Source organism: Harmonia axyridis, chromosome 3 (genome assembly GCF_914767665.1).
Source record: "Harmonia axyridis chromosome 3, icHarAxyr1.1, whole genome shotgun sequence".
Lineage (NCBI taxonomy): Eukaryota > Metazoa > Arthropoda > Insecta > Coleoptera > Coccinellidae > Harmonia > Harmonia axyridis.
In genome coordinates, this window is record NC_059503.1 from 18318390 (window position 1) to 18333347 (window position 14958).

The 14958-nt window shown below is 32.7% G+C and overlaps 3 protein-coding genes across 4 annotated transcripts; 2 read left to right on the forward strand and 1 right to left on the reverse strand.

Moving 5' to 3' along the window:
* The first annotated feature begins 837 nt into the window (after positions 1-837).
* Positions 838-5286, forward strand: LOC123674577 (CLIP domain-containing serine protease 14D-like). Its single transcript, XM_045609493.1, has 5 exons — positions 838-1010; positions 1261-1645; positions 2599-2753; positions 2875-2958; positions 4505-5286. The coding sequence occupies exons 1-5, from the start codon at positions 956-958 to the stop codon at positions 4837-4839; spliced, it is 1014 nt and encodes a 337-aa protein (XP_045465449.1). The 5' UTR covers positions 838-955; the 3' UTR covers positions 4840-5286.
* A 428-nt stretch (positions 5287-5714) lies between these two features.
* Positions 5715-11397, forward strand: LOC123674575 (melanization protease 1-like). 2 transcript variants are annotated; one of them, XM_045609491.1, is made up of 6 exons: positions 5715-6410; positions 7419-7616; positions 8389-8854; positions 9231-9424; positions 10530-10622; positions 10834-11397. In XM_045609491.1, exons 1-6 carry the CDS (start codon positions 6329-6331, stop codon positions 11139-11141), a joined length of 1341 nt encoding a protein of 446 aa, XP_045465447.1. In that variant the 5' UTR covers positions 5715-6328; the 3' UTR covers positions 11142-11397. The 2 variants fall into 2 exon arrangements, with proteins under 2 accessions (XP_045465447.1, XP_045465448.1); XM_045609492.1 differs by lacking the exon at positions 5715-6410 and having other exon boundaries at positions 7473-7615; positions 8387-8854.
* A 1232-nt stretch (positions 11398-12629) lies between these two features.
* On the reverse strand, positions 12630-14795 carry LOC123676432 (tubulin polyglutamylase ttll6-like). Its single transcript, XM_045612309.1, has one exon. The coding sequence runs from the start codon at positions 14633-14635 to the stop codon at positions 12707-12709; it is 1929 nt and encodes a 642-aa protein (XP_045468265.1). The 5' UTR covers positions 14636-14795; the 3' UTR covers positions 12630-12706.
* Positions 14796-14958: the final 163 nt, after the last annotated feature.

Genomic DNA, 14958 nt, shown 5'->3' on the forward strand with positions numbered 1-14958 from the left:
TAAATCAAACGCTTAATCAGTTATAAATTTTTTTTTCCAAATTATGTTGTTCTTCATTGACTACAAGGGATTCTCTCAGCATTTGGTCAACATTGTCTTTCGATCATCCTAAAGAACAACTAAACATGTACAGGGTGTTGCACGTAAGCGGGTCACTGGATTTTGTGGCTTATCCTTTGAGCAATATTGAAAAGTGATTCATCACAATGATAGTTTTATTCACAGGCTATCCAAATATGTTGTCCTAAAAACTATCGAACTAAGGCATAGGAAGTTATTGAGAAAAACCATTTTTTTTTAAATCTAAGTCTAAAGACAATTTCTCAAAAATTGTTTCTACATTTGGACTTCCTAGATGTTTCTTTACGAAATATACTTAATTATATTTTTCCACATTTTCTAAATTCTCAATCGGATCTGAATCTGAATATGTAAATATGGTGGTAGTGTAATATTTATTTCAAGCATTTCCATTCGAAATCAACCTGAGAAAATTCGGATTAAATATTCGCAAAATATATCCATATTGTCTGTGATTTTTGAAGTTTTCATTCTCGATTAGTTAGGACTGCGACAACTTTGAGCAAACAGTTCTAAAGCAGGTATACAATTTTTTAATCACTAAGCACTAATTTTTTATCCACTAAGCAAATATCTTCCATATCCAACATGCGAATTAGAGTTCAATGAGAAGAAGAAAGATAAAAGAAAAGAGAGAATTTCTTTGGAAATTGCATTGCTTTCATTATGATATAATATAACCTTATCAACAATGTCTACGATTAGGATACATCTTTAGCAATGAAATAGATATCAATTCTGGGAAATCACTTTTTCATTCCGAAAAATATTATTACAAATTAAATAGTTCGTCTTCCCCATACTTCTTATCGAGAAATTGAGATAAGATGAAAGCTGCGAACAAGAACAAGATCATCTTGATCAAACGGCCAGTATGAAAATTATTGTTTGGATAGTTTTTTTAATACCTCCGGCTTTCTCAGAATTTGGTAAGTTGATCAATTCATTGATTTATTTTGTACATCCTTCCTTCGGTTGAAAACGAACCTTGCTTTTGAGTTCAAAGTGTTTTGTTCGTCAACGGGTTATCCTATGTTGAGTGTTATTGTTATCTTAGTGCATTCATTATTTAGTATTATTGAAATTAATTTCATGATGTCTTTGAAACAAATACAAATAATTATTATGCTATTTTTCAAATAAATACTTAATTAGTAAAATTCGAACTCATTCCTATAGGTATCAACAAAAAATGCATAACACCCCATGGAGATATCGGTGTGTGTACAGAAATAACATCATGTCCTATTGTTCGAGCATACCATACAAAGTTATCCAACATTTCCGTAAGGAAGTATTTTAGACAATCTTATTGTGGAAAAAGGTACAATATGACACTCATTTGTTGTGGACCTGTTATTCCAAATATTTATGATGAATGTGGAGTAATGGAAAATTCTGGACCCAAGATTTTTGGAGGACACATCAGCGATATGCATTTTCCATGGATGGTTGCAATTCAGTACAAAGAAGAAAATGAGAGACTAGTTTTCAGGTGCCAAGGTTCTCTTATCAACCAGCATTTCATCTTGACAGCTGCCCATTGTTTGAGATACAGAAAAGTGTGAGTTTTTTCTGAACTAATATTATGACTGAAGGAGATCTGCCCATAAGAAGAGTTTCTTCATACTAAAATTGGTTAATGCATTATATTAGAAAATGGGTGGGTAAATTCTCGGAAAACCGCTCAAATATTGATCTGATAATTCACCTATATTGTAAGTTATCACAATTTTAAAGAATTTGACCTCTCCTGTACGATTTTGAGCTCACTTAAAACTTCTCACCTCTCTTATCTAATTTTCACCATTTCAATCTATAAAGGCTTTCTGGAATGGCTATGTGGATATAAATGGAACTAGAAGTATGATGTAGATACGTTTTCCTGAAGATTGGCAGATGTAGATAATGTACAGGGTGTCACAAATTCGATGCTCACTGAGAGCATCCCGAGAACTATAATACCCAGAAAAAAATCTTCAAGGACCCTTGATCTCTTTTTTCGAAATAATAAGATATCAGATCGTTCTAGAGTTACAGGGCGTTTATGAAAAATGACTGTTTCAAATATTTCGCTATGGTATCTTGGTTTTTTGGTTAAAGAAATTCTAAAACTTTTTTTTGTAATTTTTATGATTAATGTGATACTCATAACAGACCATAGATATTAATTACCTGTAACTTGAGAACGAAGCAGAATATTTACTATCTGATTTCTGTTATCTTATCATTTCAAAAAATGAGATCGGTGATACTCGGATATTTTTTCTGTAAGTCTTATAGTTCTCGAGATGCTGTCAGTGATTATCGAAATTGGGACAGCCTGTAGTCTCCCTTTCTAGTTTTTCTATATCAAAATCGTTTCTGACCATATTCATCTATCTGTAGCTCATATAGGTACCTATTTTTAATTATTCCTTCTCTTGTTGCTTCTTCTGGGAGGTTCTTTAGTCCTACTCGATATTCTGTCCTTATTCTGCTCTTATTTATGTTTTAAAATTAATATAAAAATTTCAGTCATGCTGTCGTTATGGGCGTAAAAAATTTGACCAACTACGAGGAACAAGAATCATTCAAGAAATCTATAGTTATTAACATAACATACCATAGAGAATACTCAACAGATATTGATGATATTGGTCTCATACAAATCCGACCAGTTCAATATACAGGTGATGTAAATACCATGAACTGAAGTAAGAATAATGCCTAATTATGTAGGATGCCATTAATAGTTCAGAAATAAATATACCGGAGTGATTATGTTTTGAAACAATATTTTTATGATTTCAGAAAACATTCGGTGGATATGTCTGCCCCGTAAAAATGATGCATCACCTTCTTGGTTCACTATACGAGGATGGGGCAAAAATGATAGTAGGTGAACTCCAAATAATGCTTTCTCACTAAAAATAGTATTTTTTTATTCAAAAATGTATCAGCTTCCTGGGAAGCCGTCAGAAGGGTCAAAAATAATTTAAGTTTATGTGCTAGTACTGTCGATTCCGTCAAAATTTCAATCATTCTCCCAGCCCAAACTTTCCAAGAGTTATCAAGCGATCGAGCACTTTTGACTCACCCTGTATATGAATATAATCATATATACATGGTGTATATATAATTAGACATGAACCTTGAAGGAGGTGTTAGTATCACTCATTTACTGTCGTTCTATAGTCATATTTATTGAATACCGAAAATCAACAGTTTCCGAGGTATTTGAGTTTTTGTGTTTTTGGAAAAATTCCCCACTTTACTTCATTATTCATCAATTTTTTCTACGTTAACCAAGTTTGATTCGAATTGTGGATTATTTTCATCAGAAAAGGATATGAAATGTATGAAAAAAGCAAAACTATGCTGCAGTAGACGTTGAATGAGAATTAAAGTATGATTTGATAGTTGGTATTCGAAGAAAATAATAGTAAATTTTTTAATATAAATTTGCCTGTAACTTTCGAATTTCAAAATTTCTGTGTGAGAAAATTATTATAAAAACTTGCCAAATCCCTTCTTTATTCCTGAAAAAGTTTTCGTTGGAATGCAGGCACCAGTTTTGTATCAGCTGATTTTGATTTGAAAGGAGAAATAATCAGATAAAGGAAAGTTATCGATTGAAATTTTTTTGATTGCAATTAAACTCGAAATTTCAGTAGAAAATGTATCCATAAATTATGTTGGTAATGACATCCACCATTTATTATACAAGCACGTACCCTCTTTCTCATTTATTGTTGCTTTCCGCATAAAATTTACTCTCAATATTCTCGCTGCTTCATCAATTCTAACGCTGTTAGATCCGGACTCCTCACTGGCCACGAAAATAATCCAAAATTATAATCAAATTTGGTCAACGTGGAAAAAATTGACGAAAATGAAGTAAGATGAGAAATCTTTTGAAAATCACAAGACCTCAAATATCTCGTAAACTGTTGTTATTTGATTATCACTAAGTATGGCTCAAACGACACCAAATGATTCATACTAACATGTCCTCCAAGTTTAACGTCTAATTTGGAAACACCCTGTAAAATCGCTTCAAGATTCCTGAAAATATCATGTGGATAACGTTATCAGGACCAAAAAACTTTCAAGTCGATTATCATAAAAAATCATTTCAGTGATTACAGATACAACCTAGTTGAAATTTGGCGTATATATACCTACATATAAAATAACAATTATTTAAAGTTCCGGGCAAAATTTCGTGTTAAAAGTTCCTGACTTCTTGTTAGTCCTTTTCTCATGTTATTGTTGAGGCAATTGAAAAAACTGCTTCTTCGGCTGACTAGTTATGACGCTTATTAGAAGTTAGTCGAATAATTTTTTTTTTAATATAAGCAACCTCATTTTTCGCACTCATTTCGAAACTCCTTCGAATGTGGAAACCCATTTAATCGAGAATTTTCAAAAATTCCTACAGAAAAGATCACAGAGTTCAGTGCAGCAATTCAGAGCAGAATCCGATCAGCTTCCTACAACGAATGTCGATTTGTAAACAGAAAAAATATACCATGGAGTAGGGTGATTTGTGCTGGTGGTGAACCCAATAAAGATTCTTGTGATGGAGACTCAGGAGGTGCACTTATGAACATGACTGCTGACGGCTGGACCGCTTTTGGGATTGTTTCATTTGGTTCCAGAGATTGCTCCCAAGGAGAACCCGGAGTGTATACCAGAATTCAATATTATCTAGACTGGCTGGACCGTACGATGTTGGAAATGTTGCAAGTTTCTGAACGAAAAAAAAATGAATAATTTGTGAAATTCTTACAGATGACTGATGAAGGGTAAAATGCTATTTGACAGTATGGAACATATCATTTCAGTTATTGAGATCCTTATAGATGAATAGTTTTAATGCTTAAATAATTTATTCATCATTTCAAACAATGTATTGCATATATTAATTCATTAATGAATAATTCAAAAATTGTTTTTCGAATTATCATAAGTTTACTCATGAACATTATAATAATATTTTTCTGAGAGTAAGGATGGTTGAGAAGTTTGATACCTTCATACATCGAAGCTATTTCAAACCTAAATATGATGTTATGTTTAAGAAAGGATATTATTACCTTGTTTCTTGAGTTATGAGAATGAATACTAGTCTTCTAAAATGATTTCAATTCTCTTTTATATTTATGGAAAACATCAAGATAAAAATAGAGACTATAATGTAAGAATACACATCTCAAGAAAGAGAATCTCTCATTTTCGTTTGTACCTCCAATTAAGGACACTGTATAATATAGAGTATTCATTTGCTGAATATGATTTTAGATTATCCATCAAGTTGGATCGACAATAAATTTAATCTTAAGATTTCAGTTGATTTCGAAAATCGGTGTTAAATCCAGAGACTTTGGTGGCCACCGAATATTTCGATTATCTGAAGTTTACAAATTGTAATAGATAGACAATTGGTTGATTTGCCATGTGAAACTCAAACTTTTGATGATTATATTAATTTGATAAGAGATTTATAAATAACGTTATATCTTTCGAAAATGGAAAAAAGGGAATTTTATTTGTCATAGAAATTTTTATATTTCATATTTGAAAAAACAGTAGTTTGTATCATTACTTCAAAACTAATTTTAATAAAAAGCATATGATGACACCATTGGATTCTACTGAAAAAGTGAATGTTTTAGTTTCATCATCAATAAAGAAGTTAGAAGAACTTTTCATTTCACGCAATTTAAAATTTTCCTTTTCAGCTTGAAAACAGTTGAATTTATGAGGTTGCAGTTTTCACCAAATTATTCTCTCAGAATTAGAGCCCGAAAATGTTATTCAATTTTTTCTAGCTCAAAGGGATTATGAGATCCCCTCACTAGGCAATGAATTTGGGACCCCCTTTCCTTCAATTGGAAATCCATCAGAAAGACATCCGTTGAGATATCGTAATCAACAAGTGCAATTCCCATTCCGTAAGAGCAATCTGTCTTACCGACTATTTCGTTTGTTCTGCGAATATCACTAATGAAACTGAAATATTCCCTTGACCATTAGTCATTTCTCTCACACGATATACTGCAAAAATCGATGTCTCAATTACTTTCCTCATCGCGGGAAATACAAAATACCATATTATTCATGCAGCGCTGACTAGCAGAAAAGGTAGAAGAGCTCGATCGACGTCACTATTGCAGAATTGAAAGTGTCTGGAGGAGTCTATGAAAGAGATGGCTACCATATTCACCTCGAAAATAGTTCAGTAATGACATGCTAAACCAAAATGAGTTTTCTGTGCGGCAATATATTTCCTCAGGTTCAAGTGTTATTGTTCATCATTGGGATATTTTACTTTGTTATTACCGGTAAGTTAAGATTTAATAGAATTCGATTTATTAATATTATTTCGTTACATATACATCAATTTTATGCGATCAGACTATTCTAACGGATATTTGACGCAAATCAATCAAACTGCTAAAAATAACTAATCATTAGAAATAACAATTCCGGAAGTGTACTCTTCAATAATCAAAGTCAATAAATTCTAGTGCTCTTGAGATTTTATCATTTTCATGGAGATTCGAGGTTGGTTCAACAAATGTGATAAAGGCAATAATCATTTCACTTCCGCTTTTTTTATCTGAAATATTCCGCATAATCCTGTGAACCTAGCTTCATTTTTAGCGATCGTTTTCCATATAATTAGGTACGATATTTTTCAAATTTTAAGCCGGGAATGGTCTCGAAAAATAAGATTACACTTGCTTAAGACGAGTTTGTCCTCAAATTCGATATTGTCCGTCGATATAAACGATAATTTTCGTACAGAAGGAACTAGAAGTTTGAGTCTTTCAGGATAGCTTATGATCAAGAAGAATATTGAAAAAAAATACTAGATACTAAATACTTCTGTGATCGCAGATCCAATCAGGTTGAGTTTTTATCTGTACTTACATGGAATATCCATTCAAGCTCCGTACAGAAATTCATATTCATATTTCAGAATCGAAGAGAATTCAAAAAGATACCAAAAAAAAATTACCCGATATTTGTGATTTTATTTCAAGATTTCAAATTTTAAGCTCAAAGAAAATGATGAGTAACCTCAATAAAATTAATAATATTCTGAAAACTTGTCGAAAACAATGTTAATTCAAAACAACCTCGAATAACAAACAACTGAAATGAGGAGTATGGGACTGGAAATTTTAAAACGTAACTAGTTCTGGCACTTTTTGAATTACCGGTGAAGTATATTGAACCTTGTGCGCAGACACGTGGAAAAGTACCAAAACAAAGTTGTAAATCCAAGATGATTAAATATTTATGCGTTATAATTGCCTCATGAATTATGAACGTTTTTTTTTCAGTTGCTTCTTTGACGGATGATAATATTAAATGTATCAAACTGAAACATTGCCCTTTCGCACTGAAGTTGGTCGAAACTAGAAGAAATGATCCTTCTGTAGTCAAATTTCTCCGATTTAGCCATTGTGGTTTTCAAGGAAGAGAACCAATGGTTTGGTGCAATATGTTCGAGGAATGTAGTGCTCCAGATGGAAAAAAAGGTAATTAATTATTTTCTTCATATTTTGTCAAAATTACACAGGGTGTTCCTAAATTGAAGGTACAAATAAAAAAAAAAATTCCCTGCAAATATGGGCCCGCAAACGCTTAATTTTGGAGATATCGTCCCATTCTTTTATAGTACTTTTTGTTCTTAAAATCTCCCAAGTAATTCCAAATTTTTTTGTTCCTTCAAATTAGGAACATCCTGTGTAATAGAGTTTCATTTGCTGAATGTACCTACATTTAGGTTAGCTATCAAGTTGAACCGACAATAAAGTTAACCACGAGGTTTCAGTTGATAACGAAAATCTCAATTATCATTAATGATAATATATTTAAAGAAGTTATAAAGAAATGAGAAATCAATATCATGATAATGTGATTGAGAAGAATTCGACAAAATGCCCACAATATTTCTTCCGCTTGCTGATCATAGATTTATATCTAGAAACTAATGATCAGGGGTTCCTGAAATTCTTTATGTGGCCAAATCTCCCAAGGTCACAGCCCTCTTCTCAGTTCAAATGAATCACATAATGAATTTTTAAATTCTGAGAATCTCTAATGGATTTCACTTTTACTCGGGATGTGTAACAACATTCAACCTATACACTGAAGTTTTTGACCAATTTTTTTTTTCGAAGGAAGCTCCCGCAGAATAATCCCGCAGCCATAGTGTGTGTCTGATTACTATATATATTGTTTTCTTTAAATACCTACAGGCAGACCTTCAGTCGTTATGAACTATTATTTATATTCTATCACTTGCAGGAAAATGCACCAGTGTCAGAAAATGCCAATCCTTCCTGAACAAGATTGAAAACACCAACATACAAGTACCAAATATAGAACGGAAACATCTGAATGATTTCCGATGTAGCACCGTCTATGATCCAGACATTAAAGTTTGCTGTACCGATATAGCACCTGAAGTCAATGGGGAAGATGAGAATAATAAAGGTGTCACAGAAAATCATGATGTAGATGACAGGTTTTCCTCCACTTCAAAAAATCCACACTTAAAGAATTGTGGTATGCAGAGTGGTGATAACAGAATTTTTGGAGGAGTAGAAACAAACTTAGATGAATATCCTTGGATGGCATTGTTGAGATACCAGCAAGCACTAGGAGGGTTTTCTTATGGTTGTGGTGGAGCTTTGATACATCCAAGATTTATCCTAACTGCTGCTCATTGTCTTGATCCCATTATTTTGAAGAGTAAAGGATTGAAGAAGATGTGAGTATTTTTTTCTCTACGCAAAAGTGGTAAAAATTCATAAATGCAAAACTATAAGAGTAAGGACTTTTCAGTAAAGAATATAATGGTTAGAATCATAGTTAGCGGTGAATTTATTTTCAATTATCATGATTGGATTGTGTTAGAGATGAATATTTCCGAATTCGCAGGGTAGGTTCGAGAATTTTCTTCTTTTTATTGGAAGTAATAAACCAAAATCGAAAGTTTTTCATTCAGAACAAGTTTCACAAGAATTGACAAAGTACTTTTTGTCATTATTTTCAATCTTCAATCTATATTATTATTTATCTATGTTATTATTTAATCTTTCAATTTTTGAGTAATTATTGTTACTGTCCTTTTTGTTCTTATACAGTCATCGCATCATTCTGGGAGAATACGATATCAGAAATAAAACCGATTGTTTTTATATGAAATCGGGTAAAGATTGTGCTGATCCAGTTCGAGAAATTGAAATGGAGTCCTACCTCGTCCACCCTGGATATATGTCTGGATATACAAATAATGATATTGGACTTATAAGATTGCGAGAAGTGGTCGAATTTACAGGTAAAAAAAATAATAATTTGGATTATTATTTGAAAAAAAAACCACCTTGAGAACAAATTTTTTCGATATTTTGCTAACATTTCTATGATTCTGGTTACATGATCAATATTAAATTTTACAAGAAAAGTTGAAATTCTGATTGTATACTGAGTGTTAGTGAATAAGTGAGTCAAAAACATACATAAAAATAATGACAGCTAGTAATACTTTCTTATTCTGAGATACGAGGTAATAAAGTTTTCCTTAAAAACTGACTATTTATTGCTCTGAAACCAGTTGAGAATCGATACCTATATTCAAGTGAAATTTGGTAGGTTTCAAAAAGTTCATTGAGGTCTATTGACATGCAATAAAGAAATTTATGTTTACCATTGGCGCGCATACAGTGATGATCTCTTTAAAAAAAATGGAACGTCAAGCTGAAAATCATGTTTGAATGGATCCGTCAATTTGAGACGATTTTCAATGATGTCTTTTTTTGTTTTCATACCAAAAAATGAAATATCTTAACGCATATTTTTCATTTCTCAAATGATATATTTATTATTAAATAGTTCTTGATTGATTGAAGTTAAGATGTTTAATTTTTTTCGCATAGAAACCTCATACGAAAAAAGGGAGAGAGAGTTTTTTTTCATAAATTGAGCGATCAATTTGAGAATAATTTCAAATTTGAAATATCTCAGTGTCATACCGATATTTTTTCAGAAAAATTTACAGCAATAAATAAATAGTTTTAAAGTGAAACTCTAACACCCAGTATATCGGAATATGAAGCATTTATGAAAGAAAGATATATAGCAATGTCATTATTTTTTCATGAAGAATCACCACCTGAAGTTTGTCGCCTTTGTATTCACTGACACCCTGTATACATACGCAAAATCTCAGCATTCTAAACCCGATCAGATATCTTGTCACGGAAGTATTTACCGAATACCGAACTTTTTTCGAGGTCCTTATTTCAAGTTTCTAGTTTTTTCTTATTTTGAAACAGCTTTTTATAATAATTTGAGATATTCCATGAGAAAATAAGAAACCACATTATAGAAATTGAAATGGTTTTCATATGCGTTTCATTTTAAATTATAATTTTATTTTTCAGATTTCATAAGTCCAATTTGTCTTCCACCTGCAACGTTAGAATTAAAAGAGAAAGATATTTTCATGATTGCTGGATGGGGAAAAACAGAAAAGGGTATGTCATTTTCATTGTCATGAATTATTTTCGTTCTGAAAACAGAGTAGTTCTAGATATTACTGTTATAATTACAGAAAAAATGATTTCTTTATAGGTACATAATTTAGTCTGTCTCTTCTTCAATTTCTAATATTGCAATATATGAATCTTTGTATGTACTGTATGTAATCTACTCCGAAGTATGAAAATATTTTCTTTTTTTTTGCAGAGAAAGTAAGTTCTGTCAAAAGAAAAGCTAGAATTGATGTTGTTGCAAAGGAGAAATGCAACGGATATATAGAGCAGCCATTAGATGAAAGCCAACTGTGCGCAGGAGGAACAGGCGATGGAGTAGATGCTTGCTTTGGTGACTCGGGAGGTCCTCTTATGCTTGGAAGAAACGTTGGAAATAAATTAATCAGTTTTGTAGTTGGTGTTATATCTCATGGTTTCGGAAAAGCATGTGGAGATAAACCTGGAGTGTATACATATGTGCCATATTATGTAGAATGGATAGAAAGTAATTTGGTATTCTGAGAATGAAAGAAATATTAATCGAAAATTTATTCCGCCATCTGGCGTGGTTCAAGGTGATAAATCAATAACGATCAAGAACAATTTGATGCAGTGAAACATTCAAAATGAAAGGAATGTAACAATAACCGCTGATAATAACCTACTATATCACTACGCTTATCAATAATCATGAGATTATACTTTTGACAGTTCCTGTAATGTTGTAATGAAATATTGAGTGAACAAAATATCAGTATTAAATTTTTGATAAAAATAAGAGTATTGATTAACTGATTAGGTACATACTTACGAGTCCATGTGGGGATGAAATATCTTAAGTTTCAAATAAATCAGATGAAATTACCCTTCGACCGATTGGCAAAGTTGAACTGAGGGTAAAAAAGTGGCAATAAGGACTGAAATTCATTGAAATCTACTACTTTACATATATTCTGAGATATTCCTTCTTAAGATTCTTAAGATCAGTGACACACAATGTCATTTGAAACTTTTTCATTAGGAAATGAAGAAACATTCAAAAAAGTTCGAAAATTGAAGCTCTACCTATCCTTCTCGCCATCAACTCGACAGACCACAAACATTCCGTTTTTCTTGCATCTTATTCAATTTTTAGATCATTTCTCAATCAACCGAAAGTATTTGAAGCAAATCAGACGGTTCTCGGAAAAATATCATCTTTTTCAGAAGGTTATGACATTATTTTTTCTTTGTGAAAGCTACACAGCCCTTGCATCCTATTATTTAATTCTTCGATCATTTCTCAATCAACCGAAAAAATTTGAAGCAAATCAGATAGTTCTCCGAAAGATATCATCCTTGAATAATTCGCATTATCAAAAAAATTTCTATATGCACACAAAATTTTGTAATACCTAGTGGATGCATTCGAATATATGATTATTTTTTTGAACAAATTTTTAATTTCTTACTGATACGCTCCTCGAGAAACTGCTTGAAAATTTTCTATTTTCTAACTGATTTCTGAATTTCATTTTAATTGGATCGGTATTTTTTCCATAATTCGAATACAAAATTTCATATAAATTTAATCCCGGACTTTGTGACGAATTAGGCTCAATAACCAACTTTGATGATAGGATCCTGAACTTCCCTAGATAATTTCACATATCATGCGCATCCGGCATCAATATATCAAACTGAATCAGTAAAGATCACTCTAGGTTCAAAATTCGAACATAACAAGCATTTGGGTTTATAGATGTCTGTCCCTCTAAAACTAGATCGCAAAAAAAATTGAAAAATATCCCCTATGAAACGTATTATAAAAAATTTATTATGCATATTAATGTTAGTCAAAAATTTTTTCATAAATTTCTTCAATTTTTTCCATCCAAAATTAAACCCAAATCAGAAACTAATTAGGAGTCATTCAAGGGTTATCTTACTTTATTACTAGAAAAAACTAAATCTTGTCGGCTTCTGTAATCTTTAGAAACATTCGTGTATTCAAAGCAATTCTCATCGCTATTTCCACTAGAGAACATTTAATATTGACCTCAGAATACTGACTGACAACAAATTCAAAACTCACAGATACATTTCTTTCAACTTTTATTTGTAACACTCCACGGTGTGATAAAATTCCTTCTGTTATTCGGTTCCTGCGTAGTGGTCCCATTTCTCATTCCTTCTAGAAGATCCGTAATTGCTGGCCCCTTTTTGCTAACGATAGATTCACTTGCACTTCTAATCTTCTCGAAAATAGCGAATTTTCTCTGATCTTGCTGCCTGAGTGTACCATTCTGCTTCATAGAGAAATAAACGTGTTCTAAGATGCCCTGACTTCTGATCAAATAATCCCTCTGTGCAAGACGTTGCAGCCTATCCCTCTCTTCAGCTTCCACGATCATTTGTGGTTCAAAAGAACATGAGGTCCTAGCGGAAGAAAATTGATGTGAAATCTTAGATGAAGTTCTAGGCAACAACTGATCATTTCTCTTTTGTGGGCCTTTTATGATTGGTGAAACTCTCTTAGAAGCTTCTAACTTAGCCTTCAGCAGCATTTCATCCCTCATTGCATTTTGGGCAGCTTCCCGAGCTCGGCTTGCGGCTGTATCACAATACAACGAACCTTGACCTTGATCGAAAAATTTGATGTACTCTGTGGAATTGCAAGGGTACACCAGACGAAAACCCCCCTTATGCATCATTTCATGCTTATAATACTCGGCAAAACATTTCACTTCAGTGGGAGGTGGCACATCCTTATTCAATCCATGAAGAAGTCTTTCTCTCACCCTCTTTCTGTCCTCACGCATGATTTTCTTCTTATCGCATTGTTCCAAATTGAGCATAGAAAACATATCCGAAAGAAGAGATTCCTTAACTTCTAAATCTAATGGAGTATCGGTGTGAAAACTTGGTGAATGATTAACTTCCAAAATTTGGGGGTTGAGTCTTCTGTCTAGTATAATGTCGATGCCTAATAATTCACAACAAGCTGGTATGACATCATGATTAGGAAAACAGGCTGCATAACTGTGTTTTAAGATTGGCCAAGCACTAATGATCGTTTTGATTATTACATCATCAATTTTTGCCCAGAGATGATCGACGTCGTGTCCTAATGTATGAAGGTAATTGTTCAACCAAGAAATTTTTCTCTTACTTCCTGCTTCGGTATCCAAGTTATATGTCCTGCTATGTTTATTCACAGCATAGTTCGTGAGATGCATGAAGACATTGGAAATATTGACACCATTTGGTTCTTTGTAACGGCTCGTTGCAAACCTTACCAAACCTTCTCTGAAGACATATATGCGTAATGGATCGCAAGATGTGATGAGTGTATAAACTCTCAAATCAAATTTGTAGCCGTCTATGAGAAATGGTCGATTGAGATATACTTGACAGATGCCTCGATCGCAGGGTCTGACGTCTTTCAATGTTTTGGTAACAATAATTCCTCTTCCTTGACTCCCTGCGTCTGGCTTCAAAATGAAAGTCTTATTCTTTTTGAGCCTACTGTAGGTGAGTGCTTCTCCAAGGTCTGCAGGAAAACACCATGTTTTTGGAAAAAAATTATAATCTTTAGGAAACAGTCTGACCATACGGTTGAGATTTCTCGCAAGCAAGTCTTTTCTACAAATTTCTAACATGCCAGGGAAGTGGTTGATTTTCTGGAAACGTTTCATTTCTTTACATCTCTCAATGGTAATTGAAAGATCCGTCCAGTACATATTCCAATTTTCACCCTCGCCAACCTCCTTATATCCGAATTTGGAGGATGTTTTTCTGATGACATCATAACGACAGTTTGCCAAACAAAGCGTTACAGTCCTCTTTTTCTTACGCCTGATTTTTTGACCTATACCAATAGATAATTTGCTGTTCTGCTTACTAAGTCTTTTTTTCGAAGTTTGTATAAAGCCATCTCCATTTTCTGACGCTCTCTCGAGATCTGAAGAATCGTCTGAACTATCGGAGTTAGCAATAACTGGCAAACTTTCCTTGGATCTATTGCCGTGTTCCATACGAAATGTTGAAATTTGCTATTATTTTCATGTCAAAGGAAAAGCACTCAATTATCGAAGAAATTTGGGTATAGAGGAAATTATTACAGAGTTTTTTTTTTGACGGTGTTTTTGACGAATAATAATATCCACTCACTTGAAACGTCAGTAGGAACTCTGATTGATATTGACAATGCCTGTCACTCATAACTTCAAAATATCTCAATGTCTCATAATGAAAGGTTTCAAAGAAATTCAATTGGACAATATTCAAATTCGAAAAGTTGAAGACTGAATAAATTGGGAGATCTACTAATAAAACGACGTTATATAGTTATTTTCCC

Excerpts from the sequence above, each read along its gene's own strand:
- LOC123674577 (XM_045609493.1), top strand. The coding sequence starts at position 956 with ATGAAAATTATTGTTTGGATAGTTTTTTTAATACCTCCGGCTTTCTCA. Across the intron at positions 1,011-1,260 it reads TCCGGCTTTCTCAGAATTTG|GTATCAACAAAAAATGCATA; the intron begins GTAAGTTGATCA and ends TCATTCCTATAG. Across the intron at positions 2,754-2,874 it reads CCGACCAGTTCAATATACAG|AAAACATTCGGTGGATATGT; the intron begins GTGATGTAAATA and ends TTATGATTTCAG.
- LOC123674575 (XM_045609491.1), top strand. The coding sequence starts at position 6,329 with ATGAGTTTTCTGTGCGGCAATATATTTCCTCAGGTTCAAGTGTTATTG. Across the intron at positions 6,411-7,418 it reads ATTTTACTTTGTTATTACCG|TTGCTTCTTTGACGGATGAT; the intron begins GTAAGTTAAGAT and ends TTTTTTTTTCAG. Across the intron at positions 10,623-10,833 it reads ATGGGGAAAAACAGAAAAGG|AGAAAGTAAGTTCTGTCAAA; the intron begins GTATGTCATTTT and ends TTTTTTTTGCAG.
- LOC123676432 (XM_045612309.1), bottom strand. The coding sequence starts at position 14,635 with ATGGAACACGGCAATAGATCCAAGGAAAGTTTGCCAGTTATTGCTAAC.